At 42.7% G+C, this 26675-nt stretch overlaps 1 protein-coding gene across 2 annotated transcripts in view; it reads left to right on the top strand.

The window, feature by feature from the left end:
- PRKCA (protein kinase C alpha) overlaps positions 1-26675 on the top strand; it is a 342829-nt gene that overhangs the window by 268361 nt on the left and 47793 nt on the right. For both annotated transcript variants that reach the window (XM_038757073.1, XM_038757072.1), the window contains exons 6-8: positions 10580-10736; positions 12057-12191; positions 12687-12783. In XM_038757073.1, coding sequence (XP_038613001.1) covers positions 10580-10736; positions 12057-12191; positions 12687-12783 — 389 coding nt within the window. The remainder of the gene's footprint in view (positions 1-10579; positions 10737-12056; positions 12192-12686; positions 12784-26675) is intronic.

Genomic DNA, 26675 nt, shown 5'->3' with positions numbered 1-26675 from the left:
TAATCAGTCCCCATCCCACTTGGGGTTCAGAACCTTAACCCCATTTTACAGATGAGGGAACTGAGGCCCAAAGAAGTTGTGACGTGCACATGGTCGCACAGCAGGTGAGTGGCGGAGCCGGGATTAGAATCCACATCCTCTGACTCCCAAGCCTTCTCTCTTGCCACTAGACATCATCATCATCAATCGTATTTATTGAGCGCTTACTGTGTGCAGAGCACTGTACTAAGCGCTTGGGAAGTACAAATTGGCAACATATAGAGACAGTCCCTACCGAACAGTGGGCTCACAGTCTAAAAAACATGCTGCTTCCAGCTCCGAGAGGAGAGGGGTAATAGCTTCATCCTCACGCTGCCTGTCCTAGTGTCAGAGGACTTCAGGCCAGGCAATGGTCAGTCAGGGAGATTTCACCAACATTAGATGTACATGAAAAGGAACATGGTTTTTAAGGAATCCATTTTAGAATCTGAGCTCTTTAAAATAAAGGGACTTTAAAATTCTAATGAATAAATATTTAGTATCTTCTCGTGGAAAGAAAAATGGACTGATTGGTTACCAGTCGTCAGTCTGGAGAGCATAAATCACTTCTGCCTCTCCCAGAATGCAGGTACTGACAGGGCCTTGTTGTACTAAGCACTTCAATCAGAGGTATTGATTGAGCGCTTACTATGTGCCAAGCTCTTGAGAACCCCCAAGCATTCCCTGAATTGTTAATCTCTGAAATGAAAAGAAGAAACTGCTCAAGTCTTATAATGGCTACTTTGAAATGCCAAGTGCAGTTAAATCAGAATCAATCATTCAGTGGTATTTATTGAGCACTTACTCTGTGCAGGGCACTGTAATAAGCACTTGGGTGAATACACTAAAACAGAGTTGATAGACACATTCCTTGTCCACAACAAGCTTAATATAAAGCTAAATACAATATATATGACAGTGTAGTTCTCATTGCAGTTATCCTAGATGCTGCATTCTCTTCTTGCATGTCCCACTTTGGGCACGGTGTGTCTCTCTGGATTCTAGCTCAGGCACCGAATTACTGTCCCTGGCTGAGTGGAAATCCAGCTGACATAAAAATATTCCCTTGCTTGTTTTCCAAGTCTCTGGTGTTTTTCGCCCCCTTTTGCATTTTTTGTGCATTATCTTACTTTTCTAATTATAACTATGCAAAGTAAGCATTTCTCCCTCCCGCAACAGAAGGAAGCATGTCTGGCACAAGGGTGATGTAGAATAGAATCCAGCTTTGCCTACTAGTCCTCTGCAATAAGAGGATAACTGTGTCAGAAGGTGCTTAGCGGTCCTGCCCTTTAATCAATCAATCAATCAATCGTATTTATTGAGCGCTTACTATGTGCAGAGCACTGTACTAAGCGCTTGGGAAGTACAAGTTGCCAACATATAGAGACAGTCCCTACCCAACAGTGGGCTCACAGTCTAATTTAAGGCAGGTTTTCTGTAACAGCCATCTTGCGCCTGTGCCGTGGTCATTGTCATTTGTACTGTGGAGAGTGTGTTCTCTTGGAGAAAAGTTGCAATAATAGCCCTTATGTTTCTAAAGGAACATACCCATTGATTTAAAAAACTCATTGTCCTTAGACTAGAGTGAGTTAACTTCCAGAATTGCAGAAAGGTGTCCCTTAACGCACGGAGTCACTGCGGAGCATTAGGATAACTCTAGCCTAGAGGCCGAAGTGCCATAGATTGAAAACAGAGACGGGTCATTTCGTTTGTTTGGTACAAGTAAGGGGATTAGTCAAAGCCTCAGGGACCTATCTTTAGCCTAAATGTTTTAAATCATTGTCAAGAACCTACCAGGAGTTGTAGCCCTCTCTTTAACCGCTTTTATGGCATAGTGGATGGAGCCCAGGCCTGGGAGTGAGGAGGTCATGGATTCTAACCCCAGCTCTGCCACTTGTCCACTGTGTGACTTCGGGCAAGTCACTTCACTTCTCTGGGCCTCAGTTCCCTCATCTGTAAAATGGGGATGGAGACTGTAAGCCCCACGTGGGACAGGGACTGTGTCCAACCTGATTACCTTGTATCTACCCTAGTGCTTAGCACATAAGTGCTTAACAAATACCGTAGTTGTTATTATTATTTTATCCTGTGTCTTCCGTAATAATAAGATCAAGTATGAAGCAAAGTACTTACTAGATGCTGAGTACTGTTCTAAACGCTGGGGTAGATGAAAACGGTCAAATTGGACATATACCCTGAACTACACAGGGCTCACAAACTAAGAAGTAAGGAGAACAGGTGTCCTATGTTGCAGAAAAGAGGTTAAGTGACTAGCCCAAGGTCTCACAGCAGACCAGAGGCAGAGCTGGAACTTCAACCTGAGGTTCCCGTCTGCCATATTCTGATATTAAATCCTTTGAATGTGCTGAATTTAAAACCTGACTTTTTCAAATCGCAGTAGTTCAGTGCATAGAGCAGTGCTTTGCACATAGTGAGCACTTAACAAATACCATCATTATCATTAGTAGTATAATAGCTCCATAAATGTTAATCAATTGAGAAACTATGGTTTCCTCTTTACATTTAAGCGCCACTTTCCAAAACATTTCTCCTCTCCCCTTATTGTACATCTGCAGGTTAATGTACTGATGTCATCTTGAAAATTCCCGTTGTCTAGTATTTGTTGAGCTCTTACTATGTGCAGGACACTGGACTAAGCACTGGGGTAGACACAAGCTCATCAAGTTGGACACAGTCCGTGTCTCATGTGGGGCTCACAGTATTAATCCCCCTTTGAGGCACAGAGAAGTCAAGTGATTTGCCCAAAATCACACAGCAGAAAAGTGGCGGAGCCAGGATTAGAACTCAGGTCCTTCTGATTCCCAGGCCTGTGCTCTATCCATTAGGCTGTCCTTCCTCACTGCGTTGTAGGATCAGGAAATATTGCGGTATAACCTGGGTAAATTTGACAGTTATCTGGAATTGGCATCTGAAAATTGTCAGGTAAAACAGCTCAATGCAAGTGGACCATGAATAGCCCTCAGTATATAAATTTTAAAAACTTTGAAAGCTGCCACCATTCAATACTAAAATAACCAACATTCTGAAGTCAGTATTTAGCTCAGCCGATGACTGTGCCACAGTTTTGGTTCCAGGGAATGATATTCGGTGCAAAGGAAATAGCTTGGTCCTTTACTTATTTGAGAAAACCCAGAAAACAGTTCCTTAATTTACGACGCTGAGAATAAAGCAGAGGAATTGTTTTAATACTGCCCTCCTCTGAAGACTGCAACTAAAGTTTTTTTGGAGGGGTTTAATGGTACTTGTTAAGTGCATACTACCCAGCACTTAGAACAGTGCTTTACACATAGTGAGCACTTAATAAATGCCATTATAATTATTATTATTATGTCCCAAGCACTTAGTAAGTGCAGGGGTAGACACGAGCTAATCAGGTTGGACAAAGTCCAACATTCCTTGTGGGAAAATGAACCGGAGTTGTATTTTTCATGGAGGCCAATTGCTTCTTAGATATCTCTAGGAGGTGTACTATCAGCCTAAGGCAATTCTGGTCGTTTACCTAACAGTATTGGCTAAAATAAAGGATGTTATCCAGGTCTTCCTTCAGTGATTCCTGTTGCTGATGTTGCTCTGAGCAGGGTGTGTTCTTGAAAGGAGCAAGTGTAGGAACAGAAGGTTTCAAAAGACATTTTCCTGACAGCACAGTGAAATGTGAAACAATTTGCCTTTTTTTTTGGCTATATCAAAAACGGAGTATCTACTTTGAGGGAGGTCAAAACTATCTGACCTGAGTAACTTCAGGGACAAGCGCAATGATAAAAACAATGAGATCATTTGGAGAAATCAGTTCCTCCCAGTCATTGCTTGTGGTCGGCTTCCTTTAGCGGTCTGCCCTGCTTCACTGCCATTTTTCGCAGTTAGAGCTGGTCTTTGACTTAAGTTAATTTCCTGTGGCTGGTGTTACCACCTCTGTTTTTTATCATAATTCTAATGAGTAAAACATTTTCGCAAGCTCTGGGGCAGTCTTTGGGTTTGAGGTCGTTGCAAATATTCTGAGGTTTCTCACTTTTCCTGGGCTTCCACAGGCAAAACAGAAATGTATCTGTGTGTGTTCATCTGCAACAGAATAATCTAATTGCATAAGTACAGTAGGTGGGTAGTTTGAGGGAAGGGCCCTCTCCAACTCCCTATGGATAGGGGTTAATAGCAGTAGTAATGATATTTACTGAATTCCTACAGAGAACATCAGTGGCCTAGGTGGATAGGGCACAGGACTGGAAGTCAGAAGCACCTGGGTTCTAATTTCAGTTCTGTCACTTGTCTACTATGTGACCTTGGGTAAGTCATTTCTACCTCTGCCTCTGTTACCTCATCTGTACATTGGAAATTAAGACTGTGAGCCCCATGAGGGCTAGGGACTGTGTCCAACCCGAAATGCTTGTATCCACTTTCAACAGTGCCTGGCCCAGAGGAAGCCCGTAACGAATACCACAATTATTATTAATTATCCGGAGCAAAAGACTCACTCCCTGTTTCTACAGAGCATAGAGTCGAATGAGGAGTTTAATGGCGATCTGGTCTTCATGGGGCAGCCTCGAGGACCCTACTTGAAATCTCCGGAGTCCCCTGAGAGTGTTAAACCCAGGGTTGAAATGGTGCAGGCCTGCCTAACTCACTGAGGGGTTCCGCAGGCCCAGAGGGGTGGTCCCAAGGATGAAAGCCCATTTAGACAACCTTTGGAACCCACCAGAACTCCCACCACCACCCCACAAAAGTCCCTAAACTGAGATCCCAGCTAGCCCAACCCAGGGGTGCTGGCACCCCTTAGTGGGTCCCTTGAGGCCTTTCTGGGCCAAGCCAATTCCCTAGGGCACTCTGTAACCTCCCCAAGGCTTAGGAAACTCCTTCTGGTCAGACCTTTAGCAGATAAAGTCCCCTCATTTTGTTGGGCAGCTGGAAATTTTCTCAGTTGCATAGTAGGGTGATGGCGACAGTTTTGTTCAATTTTATTTTTTTCTCCCTTATGGAAAACAGAAAACACGGTTTTAGTGGAGGAAGGCAGCCTCAATAGCTTTCTAAAATTCCTTAAAACTCATTCTTTCAGCTTTTAATTGAATAAAATCGTAGTTCCCCTATCTTTTGGCTCCTAATGACTGTTGGCATTCATAAATGTAGCAAAAAGGAAGGGAGAATATGTTCATTGTATTTGTTAGAAAACCCACTTAAATAGTTGACCCAGCGAGGGACTACACTGAGGACTTATAAAGGATGGTCAAATAGGAAGACTCTACACAAAACCAAAAATAAAATTAATCGTATTTAGTGAATGCTTACGGTGTGCAGAGCACTGTACCTGGATAGAAAACAAGTTTTCAAAATGGTCAGAATTGCTTCCTAATGGGGATGAAGACTGTGAGCCCCCCGTGGGACAACCTGATCACCTTGTAACCTCCCCAGCGCTTAGAACAGTGCTTTGCACATAGTAAGCGCTTAATAAATGCCATTATTATTATTATTATTTGTATAAGACTAAGAATGTGATCTGTTGTTAGGGTAAAAAGAAAGGACGTATTTGAAAGTGTAAATTTGGCTACATGACAATGGCCTTTCCAGTACTTTTGCTGAAATGCTTTTTATGTGCAATGGGCACAGGCAAATATTTTTCTGGGTTTATAAATTTCAACTATTAAAATTTTGCAGGTGAATTTCAGAAAATCAATATAATTTTATCTTGTCACTTCCTTTTCTTCAGTTAATTTTAAAATGTAGCACTGTGCAGACCTCACATTATGGGAGGGAACGCAGGACGTCCATTTTCAGTTTATAATGCATTGAAGCCTGTCAGCAGCCTAGCAGTAGGTGGTATCCTGAAAAAATTGTAAATCCAAGACCATATTCTGCTCTAGTGAATTTAGGCAGCAATAGCACCCTGCAATTTTAAGTGATGGTGCTTGAGTTGGAAGCCCTCCTTCGTAAACCTTGAAAACCCCATCAAGATTTCATCATCTTTCCTAAAGAGATCAGCTCTGAATTCTTCTCTGTGTGTTGCCTATCAAGATTGTCAGTTGAAGTTGAAAAAAATCAGAATCCACAATCAGTCACTGACAAGCTGGAGGAAACTCAAAAAACACTCAACAGCTTTTATGATTTTCTTCATTAGCCAACTGATAGTATGACCTTCTTCATGGCCTGAAGTGTTTGAAAGCAAAATGCATTTCTGCCTATCTTCTTTTTCAATCAGATAGTCTTTTCTCTCTAATTCCAAAGGGCTGGGAGGCCTGTGGATTTTATTCCCTCCCGAGAGGCTCTTTTAAAAGAACCCCACCGGTCCCATTTTATTCACTTTAGTAGTTTCTTCTGTCTTGCGGAGGTTCTGAAATTGCAAGACACTGTCTGTGTCATATTTGGGCATGTATAGCATCACATTCAGAGATCGATCAAAAGGCTTTCCAGGGTTCTCTCCATCAAAACTGCTCCTCTTTTTCCGGACCAGCCTGACGCTGTACTTCTAGACTGTATCCTCCTCCTTCCGACTGTAAGCTCTTCATGGACAGGGAACATGTCTATCAACCCTGTTATATTTGATTCCCCAAGTCTTTAGTAGTTATTTGCACACAGTAAGTACTCAGTAAGTACTTTGATAGATTCCTGATTCATAGGGTCTTCGATAAAGGCACTTGAAAAGGAGTTCCTCCAGGGTCATAATTCTAAGACCGAGCGTTGCTGTGTAATTTTTGTTTCTTACTCATAGTCTGATTCAAATCTTTGCCCTCAGACTGGTTGATGTCATCCACCTAGGCTGTAAGTGAAGGTATCTTCGAGACATTGCCATTTAAAATGAACTCTATCCATGACTGGAAAAAAAAATGGAGAGCTGATATCCTCTTTGCACCAGGCAAATGCAAAGATCAATCAATCAATCACTGGTATTTAGTGAGTGCCTAGTGTGTGCCGAGCACTGTACTAAGCGCGTGGCTGAGTACAATTCAACAGATTTGGTAGACGCATACCCTACCCATAACCAAAACTGATTATATTTAATTGGTTCTTTGCTTTTTTTAAATGGTATTTGTTAGATGCTCAGTATGTGCCAGGCACTGTACTACGTGCTGGAGTACATACAAGTTCATCAAGCTGTACACAGTCCATGGCTTGCAGTCTTACCGCCATTTTACAGATGAGGTAACTGAGGCACAGAGAAGTGAAGTGATTTGCCCAAAGTCACACAGCAGACAGGTGGCAGAGCTGGGATTAGAACCCAAGTCCTTCTGATTCCCAGGCCCATAGTCTATCTACAAGGCCACGCTGTTTCTCATTTGTCATCGTCAGTGCTTAGTGCTTGGGGTTGCCTTGATTGTTACTTCGCTTGGGTCTCTGTCTTTCCCAAATCTCCATTCAAAGAGCCCTCCCATTCCTGATTGCTTCACTCCAAGCTGGCTTCTTAATGCAGAGTTTGAGCACTAATGCTCTTCTCCAAAATGAACAATTTCGTTGCTTCTCATCAAGGCAGTTAGGTCCAGTCCCTACTGAGCAGAAATTTTCAGGAAGAACATGTTGCCATATCAGCTGAAATAATTTCATGGAATTTATTCAGTTAGAATCATTTTTTTTTTCGGTATAATTATAGCTGCCTGATGCCAGCGTGAGTTTCAACAGCACACACACCCAGGTGATAAATGATACACAGAATCCCTTAACTACGTATATTCCCACCCAAGCCCCGTCCTTCCCCGAATAATGATAACTATGGTATTTATTTAGCACTTACTATGTACCAAGCACTGTAATGAGCGCTGGGGTAGATACAAGTTAATTGGTTGGATGCAGTCCCTGACCCTAATTGGGCTCATAGTACTTGGATGTACTTGGGGAAGCTTAGTGGAAAGAACATGGGCTTGGTAGCCAGAGGTTGTGGGTTCTAATTTCACCTCCACCACTTAGCTGTGTGACTTTGGGCAAGTCATTTCACTTCTCTGTGCCTCAGTTGCCTCTTCTGTAAAATGGGGGTTAAGACTGTGAGCCCCACATGGGACAACCTGAGAACCTTGTATCTACCTCAGTGCATAGAACAGTACTTGGCACATAGTAAGCGCTTAACAAACACCATTATTATTATTATTATAGTCTTAATCCCCATTTTACAGTCGAGGGAATTGAGGCACAGAGAAGTTGATTGACTTACCCAAGGTCACAGAGCAGACAAGTGGGGGAGCTGGGATGAGAACCCAGGTCCTTCTGACTTTCAGGCCTGTGCTCTATCCACTAGGGCACACTGCTTCCCCTGACTTTCCCATCACTATAGAGGGAGACACAATCCGTCCTGTCTCACAAGCCCATAACCTTGGCATTATCTGTGACTCCTCTCTCTCATTCAACCCATATAGAGTCAATTCTATCTGTTCAACCTTCACAGCATAGCTAAAAAGCCACCCTTTCCTCTCCATCCAAACTGCTACTACCTCAATCTAAAGCATTTATTCTATTCTGTAGAGAAGCAGCGTGGCTCAGTGGAAAGAACCCAGGCTTTGGAGTCAGAGGTCATGGGTTTGAATCCTGACTCCCCCAGTTGCCAGCTGTGTGACTTTGGGCAAGTCACTTAACTTCTCTGTGCCTCAGTTCCCTCACCTGTAAAATGGGGATGAAGACTGTGAGCCCCCCGTGGGACAATCTGATGACTTGTCACCTCCCCAGCGCATAGAACAGTGCATTGCACATAGTAAGCGCTTAATAAATGCTATTATTATTATTATTCCTTCTTGATTATTCCTTGCTGACCTCCTTGCCTCATGTCTCTCACCACTCCAGACCATACTTCATTCTTCTTCCGAGAACATTTTCCTACAACAACGTTCAGTTGATGTCTCCCCATTCCTCAAGAACCTTCAGTGGTTGCCCATCCACCTCTGTGTCGAGCAGAAACTCCATACCGTCGGTTTTAAAGCAATCAATCACCGTGCCCCCTCCCACCTTACCTCGCTACGCTCCTACTACAACCTGGCCGGCACACTTCACTCCTCTAAAGCCAATCTCTCTATCTCATCCTGCCTCTGGCATGGATCGCCCTCCCTCTTTGTATTTGACCTACAGTTACTCTCCCCCACTTCAAAGCCTTTTGAAGAAACGCCTCTTCCAAGAGGCCTTCCATGACTAGCCCTCTATTCCTTGTCTTCCACTCCCTTCTACATCTTCCTTACTTGCTTAGTGGATAGGGCCAAGGCCCGGGAGTCAGAGGGACCTGAGTTCTAGCCCCAGCTCTGCCATATGTCTGCTGTGTGACCTTGGGCAAGGGACTTAACTTCTCTGAGCCTCAAGTACCTCATCTGTAAAATGAGGAATAAGAGCGTGAGCCCCATGTGGGACAGGGACTGTGTCCCAACGGATTAACTTGTACCTACCCCAGCACGTAGAACAGTGCTTGGCACAAAGCGCTTAACAAGTACCATAATTATGCAGTATTACAATTTATTCATCCCATTCCCAGCCCCGCAGCACTTATGTATATATATTTACATATTTATTCTATTTATTTTATTTTGTTAATATGTTTTGTTTTGTTGTCTGTCTCCCCCTTTTAGACTGTGAGCCCACTGTTGGGTAGGGACTGTCTCTATATGTTGCTAACTTGTACTTCCCAAGCGCTTAGTACAGTGCTCTGCACACAGTAAGGGCTCAATAAATGATTGATGATGATGATATAGCCATTATTTTATTTACTTGCATTAATGTTTGTCCCCCCCATAGACTTTAAAATCATTGTGCATAGGAAATATGTCTGTTACAGTGTTCTGAACACAGTAAGCCCTCAGTAAATACAATTGATAGATTCTGAAGCTAAATTACAAAATGAAAGTTGGAGCCTCTTAAGTTTGTACCCTCATGATTTCTAAAAGCAAAGCATGGTAAAGGTGTATTGTCCCTCTTCCTAGTGTTCGAGAAAATGTCTTCTAAGGACATGTTTTGAGAAAATGTCTCTGCTACTTGTTCAAGACAGTAGAAAAGCGACTGTCACCTCACACTGCGTTGGCCCCTTTGAGATACAATGTGGAGTTTGGATTCACTGAGTTCTCCTAGCATGTGAGAATTGTGTTTTTGCATGAACTCATGCTGTTGTACTCACCCGTTCCGTTCCCACCACTAGCACATGTGCACAGCTGTTTCTTTAAAAATGGGGCCCAAGAAGTTCAAGCAGGTTTGCGCTGTTGGAAGAACATTCCCTAATTCCCTGATTGCGTTGTGCCCGAAACCTGCATTGAACACGGGCAGTATGGGCGAAAAGATTGCAGTGGGCTGCACGGTGCCTGTTTAATACAGAAACTTCCATGAGGAGCCAGCCCCCTCCTGCTGGGATTCAGGAAGAATGGGATACCAGCAGTAACAGTGGAGTGGTTCATCGGGAAAATCTCAATCAGGAACCGGTCCTGGATAGCACTAGTGAATGGGGCTGGTTCTTTTGAGAAGTTTCAGGTGGTCATATTCTTTCTGTTCCCCTAATCGACACTAGCTTAGCTGGTGTCCTGTCTTGTTAAGCTTGATGAGCTGTAAAGAGTAATAAAGCATCTTGTATCAACGGTTGATGAGCTCTTCTTTCCTTTTTTCTCAGTACGAGATGCGAAAAATTTAATCCCTATGGATCCAAACGGCCTCTCAGATCCCTATGTGAAGCTGAAACTTATTCCTGACCCGAAGAATGAAAGTAAACAGAAAACCAAAACCATCCGTTCCACACTGAACCCTCAATGGAATGAATCGTTTACATTGTAAGTGGAAATGGAATCTCCCCTTTGATCGATTCCCCACCTGAGGGCCTTCTGCTACGACTCTTCACCACATTCATTTATTAGAAAAATGTCAATGCTTTGTTCTTTCTCTACCAAAGTGCTTTTACCAACAGGATTGTTTATTTTTGGACTCAGAGGAGATAGGTGACTGTCCACCTTCTCTGTTATAGTAGTCATATGTAAAGTACTGTACTAAGCCCTGGGAGGAAATACACAGATCAGAAGTAGATTGGAGAAGCAGCGTGGCTTGGTGGAAAGTGCACGGGCTTGGGAGTTAGAGGTCGTGGGTTCTACTCCCGGCTCCACAACTTGTCAGCTGTGTGATCTTGGGCAAGTCACTTCACTTCTCTGTGCCTCAGTTACCTCATCTGTAAAATGAATATTAAGACCGTGAGCCCCACATGGGACAACCTAATTACCTTGTATCTACCCTAGCGCTTAGAACAGTGCTTGGCACATAGTAAGCGCTTAACAAATACCATGATTATTATTAGTATTATAAGATCCCTGGCCCTCCAGGGGCTCACAATTTTTTCAGTCATTCAATCAACCAGTGGTATTTGAGTGCTTTCTGTGTGCAGTGCACTGCTCTGAGCACTCGGAAGAGTACAGTGCAGTAGAGTTGGTAGACACAGTCTCTGCCCACAAGGAGCTTACAGTCTAGAATGGGAGAGAGACATTAAAATAAATTACCAAAAGGAGAAGTGGCATAGTGTAAGGCTATGTGCATAAGTCCTGTGGGGCTGAGGGTGTGGCAGAGGGTTGGTGATAGACACACAAGGAAGGCAAAACAGAAACAGAAAATAGCATTAAAAGGCAGGACTAAATACCATAGGAGTTTTACTTTCATGCTATTTGCCACCCAGGACTGTTCAGAATCCAATGGTGACAATGACCCCTCTGATGCTCTAAACATTAGTGAAGGCCTCGGTTGGCCATTTTGTCCTGGTTCTGCCCTGGTGGAAAGAGCAGAATGGACCTGATGTCTGGGGGAGTGGCGGCTGCAGGGCGGGTCTTGCGTTCCAGGATCAGAGGAGCAGGAAGGCCTTGGGCTGCCATGTTGTCCTCACTCTCCTGCAATGGTGACAGTAGGTTGGGGCCCAGTGTCGAGGGGAATGGTGATTCTTTATTCTCCTTTTATAGATAGGAACACCGGGTCAGAGGGAAATTAACTACTAATCAAGCTGGGGATGAGTTTCTGATTCTCTTCTTAATTTCAGTTTTGATTATGAGAGCCTGTTGCCACCCAGGAAAAAAAAAGTCATGATTATGTTGCATTTCCCCCCCCGCCTTTTCTAGCAAATTAAAACCAACAGACAAAGATCGACGGCTATCTGTGGAGATCTGGGACTGGGATCGGACAACTAGAAATGATTTCATGGGGTCCCTCTCGTTTGGCGTGTCAGAGCTGATGAAAATGCCTGCAAGTGGATGGTAAGCGTCACTTACATTCCCATTCGTTGTTGAAGTAGAGGATGTGCTGGGTTAGCGTTGTACAAAAAGCAGAGTGAAAACAAAGGGAGAAAAGGTGAGTGTTGTCCTCTGGTGAATGGCAGAGAAATCCTTGTGGCTCTGCACTTCTCAGTTCAGTGCCATTGTCAATCTGCCACTCGAAACGAGTCTGGAGGAGTAAAGTTTCACCCATTTTATGGTTTTAGTAGAAAATGAAATGAATGACATTTATTGTTCTTAAGTATATCTATTCATTATTTATTTGCCTAGTTTTGTTTGTATCCGTCTCTTCTATGTAGTGTACGTTTACCGGTCTCCTCCATTAGACTGTAAACTCCACCGAGGTGGGAGCCCTGGATCTCCTATTGTGTTTTCCCTATCACTCGTAACAGTGTCCTTTTAGAAAGTCAGTAAATGCTATGGCTTCTGTTGATGGTGATAACTAAATGGCTGGTCTTTCTTTGATATCTCATACAGGTACAAGTTGCTTAACCAAGAAGAAGGGGAATACTACAATGTGCCCATTCCAGAAGGAGATGAAGAAGGAAACGTGGAGCTCAGGCAGAAGTTTGAGGTAAGCATAAGAGTGAAGTGGCTTGGAATCTGGAACCTCTGTTGCTCTGGAATTATTCTATGCCCAGCCATGTTTTGATGTGGAACTGAAACCTAATCATTGCTTTCAGAAACTCAAAGGGGAGGCAGTGAACATTTTAATAAGATATTTTCTGTGGGAAGATTGCTTCATTTATTAGTTCAATAGGTCATTTCTCTGAAAATGTCATTGTAATGCCCAGCCAGACAATGAAATTGGTCATGTACAAAATAAAAATTAAAAATATTTTTGGGAAGGGCATGGCTAGTCACAAAATAGTTTTGGGAAGGAGCTTTGGTTTGGATCCAGAGATGGATTCCCAAAAAGGTTCTCAACATTCTTCCTTGATTGAAAAAGGATTTTTACCCCCAACCTGATTACCTTGTATCCCCCCAGCACTTAGAACAGTGCTTGGCACATAGTAAGAGCTTAACAAATGCCATTATTATTATTAGTAGTAGTAGTAGTAATAGAAATAGTAGGTTTTTAGCACTTACTGTGTGCAGAGCACTGTACTAAGTGCTAGGAAAGAATGCACAAGTGGGAATTGAGAAGCAGCATGGCCTATTGGATAAAGCACAGGCCTAAGAGTCAGAAAGACCTGGATTCTAATCCCAGTTCTACCACTTACCTGCTCTGTGACCTTAGGCAAGTCACTTAACTTCTCTGTGCCTCAGTTACCTCATCTGTAAAATGGCAAAGAAAACTGTAAGTACTATGTGGGGCAGGGACTGTGTCCATCCTACGTCCAACGTGATTAGTTTATGTCTACCTCAACACCTGGCACGCAGTAAATGCTTAACAAATACCATAAAAAAAAATACACAATTAGGCATGGTCGGTCTCTTGGGGGACTCACAGTCTTAGAGGAGAATAGTAAAACACTATAGTAGATATTAGTATATGCACACATTGTAGAGCTCGCTGAAAGAAAACTGAAAAAACTGTGTAAAACTGGCAGTGGCTACCATGTAGTACACATGTGTAGGGCATCCTTTACTGTGTTGAGCTTTCTGATTGCTCTGCCTTGGTGTTTTTAATTTTTTTTTCCTCAGAATATCACAAAAGTGTTCATAATAGTGTCCCCTCATTGAACTATGATGGCTTTCTCGTATTCATTTGATTGTCGGGAAAACCTCCTACTTTGTAAATCTTAAGAATTTAGTAATCTAATTTTGAAGAATACTTGAAGAAGATTTAGTTTCTAGCTTTTTCCTGTTTTGAGACTTTCACCATTAGATCGTGTTAGGCTACAACTGAAAAGGAGGCAAAATGGAATGTGGCTTGATAGTAATGGTTAAGAACCAATATCTTTCTACAAGCATTAGAACTAAATCCTCTCTGAAGTTTATGCTATATGTATGACTCACCCAGAGCCTACTAACCATTGACCCGAAGGAGTCTGGCAAAATTAAAATGTGCATCTGCTTCTGTGTTTTCAGGGAAAACATCTTGAGAATGTTTTAATCTCTAGTGAATGAGCATGTGTGATTTAATTACCTAAATTTCTTCTGAGCACCAATTTGTAAATGTAAGCAAGAAAAAGATAAAAAAAAGGGCTGAGAATGTGTTGCTACTTAAAGCTTAGTGAGAGACATTCCTCTTTTCCCATTTGCTTAGCAGGTGTTGCAAAGTGTACTTCCTGAAATTCGTCTTTGTCTCTGAAGACTGATCAAGTTAAAATTTTCCATTTCTGTGTAGTCCAAAACAGTATATTAGAGTCTTTCCAATTGGTCAAAACTCTTTATTGTATCCTAAATAGTTACTGTGACTACTCCAGTATTCCCAAGTGAGCCGTCTGACACAAACTAGACAGTCTGTTTGCTGCAGTATATGTTCCGCTTTCCTTGTGTCCCAAAGAACACCCTTAATTGGTTCTTGACTGGGTGATGTCAAGGAAAACCCTCCAATATGCAGCAGTTGGAAGGGAGATGTTCTCGGAAGAAAAATCTGAAGAACTGAAATGGGACTAGATGAATAGAAGTCATTTCTGTGACTTCTTTACCTCTGTTTCACTAGAGATAGTGGTGGTCAACTGAAGAAAACTTAATCAAATCATGTGAATGAAACCACAGAGAAGTTTTAAAAAAGACAGTGGACGTGAAAAAATGTATAGTATTGCTTCAGCCTCGTCATTTCACTTCATGTATTTTGGGAAAGTGGTGTTGCTGATAAATGTGCAGAACGTGCAGTACTTCGTGTTTGCTATTGACATTCTTAATACATTCCGCGGTCCAAATCTAAACATGTATATCTTGCCGTTTTAGAAGCCTGCTGGCAGGGGGTCAGAACATTTTTGAATACCATGAGTTTTTCATCTGTTCTCAGAGTCCTGTTTTGTGGGGCATCTGAGACGATGCTAGCTGTACTTCATTACCATTGACAGTAACTGAACAGATGAGATGAGAGAGCCAGCGTTTACTGGAAACTACCCTAGAAGGGGAAAGTACATGTCCTGTAGATTCCTAATTCTTCAGAATCAGAGGGGGAAAAGCTCCTCGGGAAGAGCAGTAAATAATAATAATATGGTATCTGTCAAGTACTTACTATGTGCCAAACACTGTTCTAAGCGCTGAATCCAATATGAGGAACGACTTTCGGATCACCCTCCATTTGCTGGCCACTGTAATTGCCCCCGTCTAGCGGAGAGGAGAGATGATTTCAAAGAGAAAGAACCAAGGGAATCCTGTGGGCTTTAGGAGAGCCCATGGTGTGATGGTTAGACACAAAGAAAATTTAGCTGCTATCGTTCATCGAGAGGACCATTCCCAAAAGAAACAGGAAGTGTGGGGAGGAGATGCCCCTTCCCTCAAGAGCACCTAAATGCTACCAGTGTCCAGATGAGGCATGTTTTCTAGAATAGCGTCTTAGGCGTTTTTGACCGCTTTGTTTTAATGCCTTCCGATGCTTTCAGAGCAGTTCTTTGGTGGGGCATGCTCATTTCCTTGCTCTTCTGCCCTCCCCACGTCCCCATTGCCCACCGACCCCAGAAGCCTAGCCTTTCTGTCCCAAGGGAGGAGACCGACCAGCTGTGCTGGACCATGAGGGGTTGCCTGTGTTTGGCCCGGATAAGATTGCAGCCAGCATCGCTTGCTTGTCATTGTTGGCACTTGAAACCCTTAGCATTAGGATTGGCAACTGCAGATGTCAGGGCCTGAAACCAGGAGCTGCTTTTCATCTTTCTGGGCATGAAATCCATTTGATGAGAACCACTCTAGGCAGTGTACTTCAGGGCAATTACCGTGCTCCTCAAGTGGATCAAGCTACTCCAATTCCAAGTTCCCGGCATTCTCCAGGTGGTGTAATAAAGCGTAATTGCCCAGAAATGCCCTGCCTGTCATGTCTCATTGCTTAATTAGAAAGCAAGTGGCTAAATGTGTATATACAGCAACACTAATTTGGCCCAGCACTCTGATATCCACAGCAGCTCGTACACGGAAATGATGTTTTCCTTCTGCCACCCCTTCTCCCAACAGAGCAGAACCTTTCCCAACCCGGAGATGCGGACCCTGTTTCTCAGGGTTGAACTGTGCAATGAGTGGCTTAATTAGCTGCAAAAGTGAGTTACTTTGGAGATCATCCGTAGGGCTTTCCTTGGACTCTGGAAGGCAGGAATGTTTCGGTTACCCATGAGTTTCAAGCATTACAAATGAACTTAGATTTGACATCAGATTTGTTTAGATCCAGTGGATAGAGCTAGCATGTGAAACCAGCAAAGTTAGCCTCCCTATGTGCCATCTCTCTGACATTTGCTTTGTTCTGTTGTTCTGCAACTAATATGAGTACCTCAATATAAAGGTTTTTGAGGGAGGATGTGCGTAGGAGGTTACCAAAATGGCTTGTGGGGTGTAGCAAATAGTAATTAATAAGGAAGAGTGGAAGAGGTGGAGAAGAAGAATTTGCAAACGATGTATACTTTACTAAAGTCATTAAAGTGATATTTTTATATAGTGCTTTTTGTAAAATATGTAAGTTACTGGGAGAACAGCTGTAATTTAGCTTCTTGGTTGGTTTTTTCATAGACCTCAAGATAGAAATCCTGATTTCTTTTTTTAAAAAAAGCATCATTTCTACATTGTAAAAAGAAATGTGAAATTTATACATTGACCAGGATTTTCTCTTGTTTCTGAAAATATCTTCCATTTTGCAAAATGTGGAAAGAAAATATTGTGTATATCAGTTCGTCGTTTTCTAGCTAGTCAGTAAATACAGACTAGAGACTGGGGTATCAATCAACAAATACTCTTAATTAATTGGTATCTGTGGGCCACTGAGACATGTTGGCGTTTTACAGTTGGTATTTTGTCTTTGGAGAGCATTTTTGAGTGTTTCTGAATGGATCACTGCAGCCAGTATTACCTCATCTTGCATTGTTTAAGGGGAAACATTGTATCCGTCCCGATTCTGTTCTTTCTGTCTCATCTCTCGAAAACCCATTCATCTCAAATTGTGCACTGGGGACCAGATGAATTCTCAGCAGAATCAGGGGTGTTTTTCCAAGGATTCTGAGGCCGTGGAAACTTCTTCTTCCAGGTGGAGCCGACAGAAGTTTGTCTTTCGGTACTTAGGAAAGTGGACGGATTCTGATCTTGTTTACACACGCAAAGCCATATTAGAGTTAAGCAGGTGGAGCATAACTCCCTTCACTTTCCAGAAGGATGGTTGGATTTGTAGTAGTGGTGGTAGCAGCAATTCAATTTACTGAGTGCTTGATGAGTGCAACATATTCTCTGAAGGCTATGGAAAATCCAACCAAAGGAAACAAAAAATTCTTTAATCCATAAGGACTTTACAAATCACAGGTGGAAAGTCTCTGTGTGATCATTTCAGTGCCCTGTTAGATTTTAACATATTTCAGTACTACTATTTTGGCCTTTAATGTTTCAAAAACAACTAAAATCTTCAGGCCATCCAAGTTAAAGGGGCCCCAGTCCTTCTCTTTATCTTCCTCCTTCTCTCCTTCTCCCCCCACATCTCTCTCATTGGGTAGGGACCGTCTCTATATGTTGCCAACTTGGACTTCCCAAGCACTTAGTACAGTGCTCTGCACACAGTAAGCGCTCAATAAATACGATTGAGTGAATGAATTAGGAAACGTGGTTCTGAAAACCAAGCAGAAGAGGTTAAGGTCATTTGAACATACCACTATCTTGTATCTAGCATTCATTACTTTAAAGACTAATTCAGGAAGGGTTTGTGTTTCATTTTGCAGCTGGCAATTGAGAAATGATGGTCCAAACATGATATTTTTAACTAGTCACCCTGCAGAAGGACAAAGTCACATCTAGAACCTGTTAATTCCCTCACTGATGGTGCACATCTGTCGATTCTTTGATTCCTTTGTCTTGACTGCTGTGTGTTCTCTGAATAACTCTCTTCCTCCTGCGATGTGTCTGCTTTATTTGTAGGTGCTGTTTCTGTGTTGTATTTCAATCGTTTTTTTTTTTTCTTGGGACACTAATTGCTACTACTTTGCCTTGCATTCCCCCTACTAACTACGCGGTTTTTCTCCTCCTGTCTTTGCAGGGATGTCATGTCCGCTTCTTAAAGGTAGTTCTTTTCCTTCATGTCCTCTTGCATCTTTTCAATTTTTGTGGTTCCTTAAGTACAGAATCCAGTCATTCTTATCACCTTTTAAGGATGCACTGAACATTCTTGAATACATTTGTCCGTTTTTCAATTTGCCTCAACATATGTTCCTGATGAGACTTCCCGTGGTCCACGGAGGAAGGACGTACATATATTTGAGTCTCTCATAATTGGTTACATTCCAAGCTTAATTGGGTGAGTTTAAAAAAAAGATTAGAAATGAGTATTTGAGCCCCACAAATCTCTGTGTACAGCCAAGTCTGCCTCTGTTTTCTGAAGTCACCAAATGAACTTTCAAAGTGCATCTTTAAGTTGATAGTGAATACAAGTGTCTTTCTGTGGAAACTTTAATGAGCTTCACAGACAAGATTTGTTTCACTTTTTACGCTCGCACAAATACACATTTAGCATGCAAGATGTATGGTATAGTAATACCATGTGCATAACTGTATCTGTGCAGTGTAGTAGAATATATCATAAATGTAATCATGAAATTGTTCAAATCTAATAGTCTCCCATTTGACGCCTTTTCCCTTTTTTATGTTTTTCTCATCTTTACATATTTCATTACCTCCTAGAATAATTATTATTTGGAATGAAACCTTTTTCCGAAACAGTCAGATAAGACTTTAATTTGTTTATAGCCTTTTTTTAATGTACACTAGATTTGCCCTGCTAGCTTTTCTCCCATTTTGGGATATGAAACTACTGGTGCTTTGTATTAGCTGAGCTATTAATATGAAGCATGCATTAAGTGAAATTTGGAGTCCAAACATGTTCCAAACATGAAATACTTCCTGAGTTCTGAAGCTAGGAGAATTCAGACCTGATAGGTTCTCCAATAGGCCACCATTTCAGAGTTGGCCTCGCGCACTAGTTTATGTCAGAAACTTGTCCCTGAAGACCAGATGCCCCTTCATGAGTGCTAGAAATTAGTGACAGATGGGTCTGGAATAGGAAGGGAAGGAGAGCCTTGGGGATGTGCAGGTTCCCGGAGCACAGTACTGTGAGGGGAATCAATAGTTTCATTAAATACCTGGTTTTCCGGTGACTTTTTTGGTGGTTTGTTTTCAGTCCTGGTCCACTGTTTGGTGGTTTTCCATCAAAGGAATATCTTCATTAGAGAAATGCACTTTTCAAAGCACTGCCATCCTGGGTATTTTTCTGCCCTGGAGTTTGTGCATTCCAGGAGTTAGAAACCTTACTGTGTGAAACATATCTCCTCCGGTGGGGACTTTGCCCCTGATTTGATAGAACTAAGGCATCTTAGGCCTGAGCTAAGTCTCCTCCTGCCAGTCAGTGTGAGAAGCCCAAGCTTGCTTGGTCAGAGGAGTCACAGCCCCTTTCGGGAACACTACATTTTACTCGAAAGGTTGTGTTACTATGTCTATTCCCAAGCAGAGTTTTCCAAAGCAGCATACCACCCGGTGCCTTTTTAGCAGACAGGATCAATGGTATTCCCAGGAACTAGGAGAAAAAACTAATGAAAGTTGTTGATTCATTTTTCCACTGAAAAGAGTTTGCACTGAATTGTCCGCTTGTCAGGGTACATATTAAAGGGCTTTGTCGCTCTCTGGATGTTTGACAGACCCGGTGATGAAGTCAACTTCTGGAAAGACTGTGAATGTGGTTATCGGTCCACTGTGTGCGATATCAAAAAGGCCCACGGGATTCTCTGACTCATAAGGAGGAATATAGAAAGAAGCACAAAGAGGAGTTCTACCACTATATAAAGCCGTGGTACATCTGCGCCGGCAATGATGTGGGTGGTTCTGGTGGCCGCATTTTAGGAAGGACGAAATAGAACCGGAAACGGTTCAGAGGAGGACAGTCAAAATGATCAGGAGGATGAGCAGCTTCCGTAGGAGAATAAAATAAAAAGATTCGATCTTCAGTCCAGAAAGAGGAACGACGGGAAGGGGTGGGATAGAAGTTGATGAAGGAAATAGATGTAGTGAATACAGAATGGTTAGCCACCTGATCCCCAGGGCCATTCTCTAAAGCTTGAAGGTGTTAGTCGAAACGCAGAAGCATTTTTAGCCAGTGGCTAGTAAGTTCATGGATGCTTTACTGAAGGGGGCTGTTGAGGCCAAAAGTATCAGTAGGAAAAAGGTAGCCATGCTGCATATGTACCCATAACCATGAGGGCAGTCATCACACTCTTCCTTCAAGCATCATTTATTTTGTCAGTATCAGAGTCAGACCATTGGGCTAAGTGGTCCAGGAATGGCTCTTCTTAGCTTCTTATCCTGTAACAAAAAAGCCCACTCTGAACACTTTCTAAAGTTCCTATTTTTCTAGTATTTATTAAGCTCTCTGTATGTGGCAGGCACTTGTCTAAGCGCTGGGGTAGGTATGAGCTAATCAGGTTGGACCCAGTCCCTACCCCACGTGGGGTTCACAGCTTCAATCCCCGTTTTACAGATGAGTTAACTGAGGCACAGAGAAGTGAAGTGATTTACCCAAGGTCACACAGCAGTCAAGTGGCATAGCTGGTACTGAAACCCAGGTCCTTCTGATGCCCACACCCATGCTGTATCCACTAGGCCATTCTGCTTCTTGCTGTTTTCTAAGGAGCCTATATATGTATATGTATATGTATATATATATATATGTATATATGTTTGTACATATTTATTACTCTATTTATTTATTTATTTATCTTGTACATATCTATTCTATTTATTTTATTTTGTTAGTATGTTTGGTTTTGTTCTCTGTCCCCGCCTTCTAGACTGTGAGCCCGCTGTTGGGTAGGGACTGTCTCTATGTGTTGCCGACTTGTACTTCCCAAGCGCTTAGTACAGTGCTCTGCACACAGTAAGCGCTCAATAAATATGATTGATTGATTGATTGATTGAGCCTGAGGTGTCAATTTCTCTATCCCTCTGGATTCTCATATTCTCCTAGATGAACAGTGCTTTTTCCATAGGTGATGAGGGCGGTATCAAAAACCATCCTGCAACATTACTAATTGTTTTTTTAATGATCTTGAGTGTTCCTATGATTGATCTTTAAGTTTCTCCACTGTGAAGATGCCTAAGGTCAAGATCAGTGGGTTGGATGAAGTCCAGATATCAGAAGTCAGAATGTAGAGGTGATTTCCTTGGATTGCCTGTGCCATCAACCAGAGCAAACTGTCAAGTAAACTTGCACTAAAGAACTAGCACTGTCTCATAATAATAATAATAATAATAATAATAATGGCATTTATTAAGTGCTTACTATGTGCAAAGCACTGTTCTAAGCACTGGGGAGGTTACAAGGTGATCAGGTTGTCCCACAGGGGGCTCACAGTCTTAATCCCCATTTTACAGACGAGGTAACTGAGACACAGAGAAGTTAAGTGACTTGCCCAAAGTCACACAGCTGACAATCGGCAGAGCCGGGACTTGAACCCATGACCTCTGACTCCAAAGCCCGTGCTCTTTTCCACCGAGCCACGCTGGACGTGGTCTGATAGTCATAAAATCTACAGAACATTTATTAGTTTTAGCTTCTGTATGGTTCTGAACTCTGGTATGTCCTAGTTATGGAATAAGATCTTCAACATAAGCATAGATAATAAGACATTGCAAAATCTGCCTCCGAAAAAGAAAGAAGCGTTTGGAGCCCAAATTAACCCCAGCATGATAAAAATATGATGATGCCCCAAATACGGATTCTGCCAATTAGGCCGGAATGGAAAAGGACACACTGCTTTGGGGTGTAACCAAGAAAGAGTTCCATTTAGCTACTGTTTGGGGATCAGTCATGGCTTAGCATTGAGCATTTTGTTTTAAAATCTGGCAACTAGTGCCATTAATGGGATTCTTCACGTGGAACCATCTGGGCAGTTTGCTAACATTTTGAGGGGCAAATACTTTCCCTTCCTTCAGGTTTTGGCCTTGATGGAGTCATTATGCATGGTAACATCCTTGTTATAAGCCAGGCTTTACTCCCATCTGCTGGGGGAGAAAATGCTGCCTTTCAAGTCCCTAGATTGGCAACTACCACACCCAACCTCCGTTAGCTCTTCTGCACCCACCTCCCCTGCCAGTGACCGGAAAATCGGAATCCATTGCTGGGAAGCAGCCACCAGAAATGGAGGCAGGTGTCCCATTGAACTATAATTAGACTCGCCGTGCAAAAGAATGCATTTTTCTTCTCCTTTGGATTGTCTCACAGTGAAAATATGATTCAAGCAACAATTACGGAGATTGGGTGCTAAATTTAATACCAGGCTGCCCAGCTTTTGAATTGCTCCCTAATGTCAATTAAGGGAATTTTATATAAATTTTAAATTGGGCAATTAAGCAATTTCATCCAAATCTTTTTTTTTTTTTTTTTTGGATTTTAAGTGTGGGAGTTGTTGCTTCTGTAGTCTTTTGTTGATGACCTCTTCCGCTGCATCGTCCTATTTACTTTTCTTAGCACAGCTGCACTTTGACAGAGAAGTTTCTGCAATTTCTTAAGCTCTCTCCGGAAACCACATTTACATGTTGTGGCGTTTTATTGACTCTGGGCCTATTATTTTGAGTGTATTTGCCCTGATTTGAGTTCGTCCAGTGTTTTTTTTTTTTCCCAGTCTTGCCTATGGAATACTTTTACCTCTCGTTATTCTTCATTTTAGTGGCATACATAAATATAACTCTTCCCTGTGGCCACTTTCCGTGAGATATTTATATTAAAAACAAGAATAGAGATTCTTGCCCCAGAGGTGCAGGTTACCCAATAAATTGCTTCGTGTGCCTCACTTTGGAAATGCGTGCCTTGAGGGTGTGTGCATGGTTGTCTCTGTGGATGTAAAGGTGTATGTGTCCTGCACCTTTATGCATCTTTGTCCAACTGTGTGAGTGCCAATTGTGGGAGTGTGTCAGTGTGACAATATGTGCGACTATGTGTGTACACGCCTGCCACTAAATGTCAAGAACCTCGGTATGTGTCTGCTTCTGTCTTTGCTGCAACTGTCAACCTTTCCATCCCCCAAAATGGTTCCTTCCTTTTCTCCTCCACCCCGGTGCCACCAAATTAAAGGAAACTTCAACTTTATAAGAAAAATGTACGCATTGACTTATGGTTGGGACAGGCTCTTGAACATAAAATTTCTTTCATTTTCTTTAGAAGTTGCTCAACGTCATTATCACCTGTCCACATGTTTTGTTTTGTTGTCTGTCTCCCCCTGCTAGACTGCGAGCCCATTGTTGGGTAGGGACCGTCTTTATGTGTTGCCAACTTGTACTTCCCAAGCGCTTAGTACAGTGCTCTGCACACAGTAAGCGCTCAATAAATGCGACTGAATGAATGAAAGAATATCAGTGACATTTAGTGAATTCCTACTACAGGTAGAACACTGTACTAGGCATTTGGGAACATAAGGCAAAAGCACAGAACAGGGCTCCTGTCCTCAAGTAGCATAAAATAATAATAATAATAATATTAATAATAATAATAATGGCATTTATTAAGTGCTTACTATGTGCAAAGCACTGTTCTAAGCGCTGGGGAGGTTACAAGGTGATCAGGTTGTCCCACGGAGGGCTCACAGTTTTAATCCCCATTTTACAGATGAGGTAACTGAAGCACAGAGAAGTTAAGTGACTTGCCCAAAGTCACACAGCTGACAATTGGCAGAGCTGGGATTTGAACCCATGACCTCTAACTCCAAAGCCCGGGCTCTTTCCACTGAGCCACACTGCTTCTCATCAGGGAAGACACATGGACACCAATTTCTGGAAATAAAATAGAGGTAGCTATAAATGGCAAAATATAGAAGTTAGGAATAATGATAATGATGGTAATGTGGCTCAGTGGAAAGAGCATGGGCTTTGGAGTCAGAGGTCATGAGTTCAAATTCCGGCTCCACCAATTGCCAGCAGTGTGACTTTGGGCAAGTCACTTAACTTCTCTGTGCCTCAGTTACCTCATCTGTAAAATGGGGATTAAGACTGTGAGCCCCCCGTGGGACAACCTGATCACGTTGTAACCTCCCCAGCGCTTAGAACAGTGCTTTGCACATAGTAAGCACCTAATAAATGCTATCATTATTATTATTATTATTTAAGTACTTACTATGTGCCAAGTACTGTTCTAAGCACTGGGGTAGATTCAAGATAATCAGGTTGAACACAGTCCCAGTCCCATTTGGGGCTCACAGTCTTAATCCTCATTTTACAGATGAGGGAACTGAGGCAGGGAGAAGTGAAGTGAGTGGCCCAAGGTCACACGGCAGACTTGACAAGTGGTGGAGCCGGGATTCGATGATGGGGAAACTGGGAGACCATTAAGGTGTGAAAGTCTAAGGAGGAGTCAAAGCTGACTCCATGGTATGAGTTCCTCGGACAGGGAGTGCGGTGCCTTTGTTGGGAATGATGTGAAAGTTAGGAAGAGTATAGGAGGGAAGATGTAGAATTCAGTTTAGGACAACCTGAGTTGTAGGTATTTATAAATCACCTAAGGTCAAATCCCAGGGGCAAGAGGAGATGACATGTAAAGGCAGTGTGCCTAAGTGGAAAAAGCATGGGCTTGGGAGTAAGAGGTCGTGGGTTCTAATCCCAGCTCCGTCACTTGTCAGCTTTGTGACTTTTTAAAATAGAGATTAAGTCGTGAGCCCTACTTGGGACAACCCGATTACCCTGTATCTGCCCCAGTGATTAGAACAGTGCTCGGCACATAATAAGCGCTTAACAAACTGTTATTATTATTATTCCTATTAAAGCAGATGATAGGAGGAACCAGATTTGTAGATTTGGCAGTAGGCCACATAGAAGGGGTAACTGAAACCATGGGCATCGCTGAGCTCCCCAAGGCAGTGTTGAGTGAGACATGGAAAAGACAAAACTCAGCCATGTGGCAGAACCAGAGTTAAAGGGTAAAAAGTAGGTTGAAGAAGAGCCAGTTACAGGAACTGAGAAGTCGTCGTCAGAGGCGAGAAGAAAATTGGGCTGGCACTAGGTCAGTAAAATCAAAGCTGGAGTTTCTAAGAGGGAAAAGTGGTGGTCAGTAGTGTTACACCCAGGTCAGGGAGGTGTGGGTCAGAGGTGAACCCCTTCAATTTTTCCAGAAGGAAGCCATTGGAAACCTTGGTGAACATGGTCTTGGTAGAGTGAAGGGGCAACCACTGAAGGTTCTTGAAGAGTGGGGAGACATAGATGGAACAGTTGGTTTTTTTGGGGGGCGGGGGGTTGGCTTTTTTTTTTTTAGAAAAAATGATCTGGGCAGCATAGTGAAATATGTACTGGAGTGGGGAGAGACAGAAGGCAGGGAGGTCAGCAAGGAGGCTGATGGAATAGTTAAAGCAGGATAGGCCAAGTGCTTGGATTAATGTAGTAGTGGTTTGGATGGAGTGGAAAAAGTGGATATTAACTTTGCTGCGGAGGTAAAACCATAAGGATTTGGTGTGGGTTGAATGAGGTGCTCTACTGACTGAGTTATCTCGGCTCCTGATGATGATGATGGCATTTGTTAAGCGCTTACGATGTGCAAAGCGCTGTTCTAAGCACTGGGGGGATACAAGGTGATCACGTCGTCCCATGTAGGGCTCACAGTCTTAATCCCCATTTTACAGATGAGGTAACTGAGGCTCAGAGAAGTTAAGTGACCTTGCCCAAGGTCATACAGCAGACATGTGGGGGAGCCAGGAAGAGAACCCGTGACCTCTGACTCCGAAGCCCGGGCTCTTTTCACTGAGCCACGCTGCTTCTCGGGAGTCATTTGGATCATTTTGGCTTTTATAGTTTTGAGGCACTGCAGCGACTGAAGCCGAAAGTGTGCAAGGAGGGCTGGTGAACCGCACTGGATAACAGGGAATAGAAAGCTGATTTCATTCGAAGCGCTTAGTAAGCGCTCAATAAATACGATTGATTGATTCGAAGGATTATTTCTCCTGAAGATTTGTGCCACATGAGGGCAATAGAGACTGGTGAATTCAAGGCTCCCTGCAGATCTGTCTCGGTGAAAAGGTTGAGGAGATGAGGTGGGGATGCATATTGAAATAAATGCATGAAATCGCATTAACTTTTTGATGGCTACGGGGAAGGACTAAGTGCATCCTCCCTTCTGAGTTGTTGTGGAAGTGTCACAGGGCTAAGAGGGCAGGGGGGCACCTGTTATTCTGGAACAGGATGGTTTATTTACTTGTCTAAATGGTTCCATTTTAAATTTGGTACTTTCCTACCAGCAGAGAGCCATCCTCCCGTTGCTAGTGGAAATTGTGGCGTTCAAAGTTTTTTGGGTTTTTTTACATTTAATTTCTTTCATTCAGTGCCTGTGTATTAGTCACTCCAGTAGTCCTAGGATAATCCAAT

The sequence above is a fragment of the Tachyglossus aculeatus genome, chromosome 15 (assembly GCF_015852505.1).
Source record: "Tachyglossus aculeatus isolate mTacAcu1 chromosome 15, mTacAcu1.pri, whole genome shotgun sequence".
Taxonomy (NCBI): Eukaryota; Metazoa; Chordata; class Mammalia; order Monotremata; family Tachyglossidae; genus Tachyglossus; species Tachyglossus aculeatus.
Note: the sequence above shows the minus strand (reverse complement) of the source record. Positions and strands in the feature narration are given on the sequence as shown.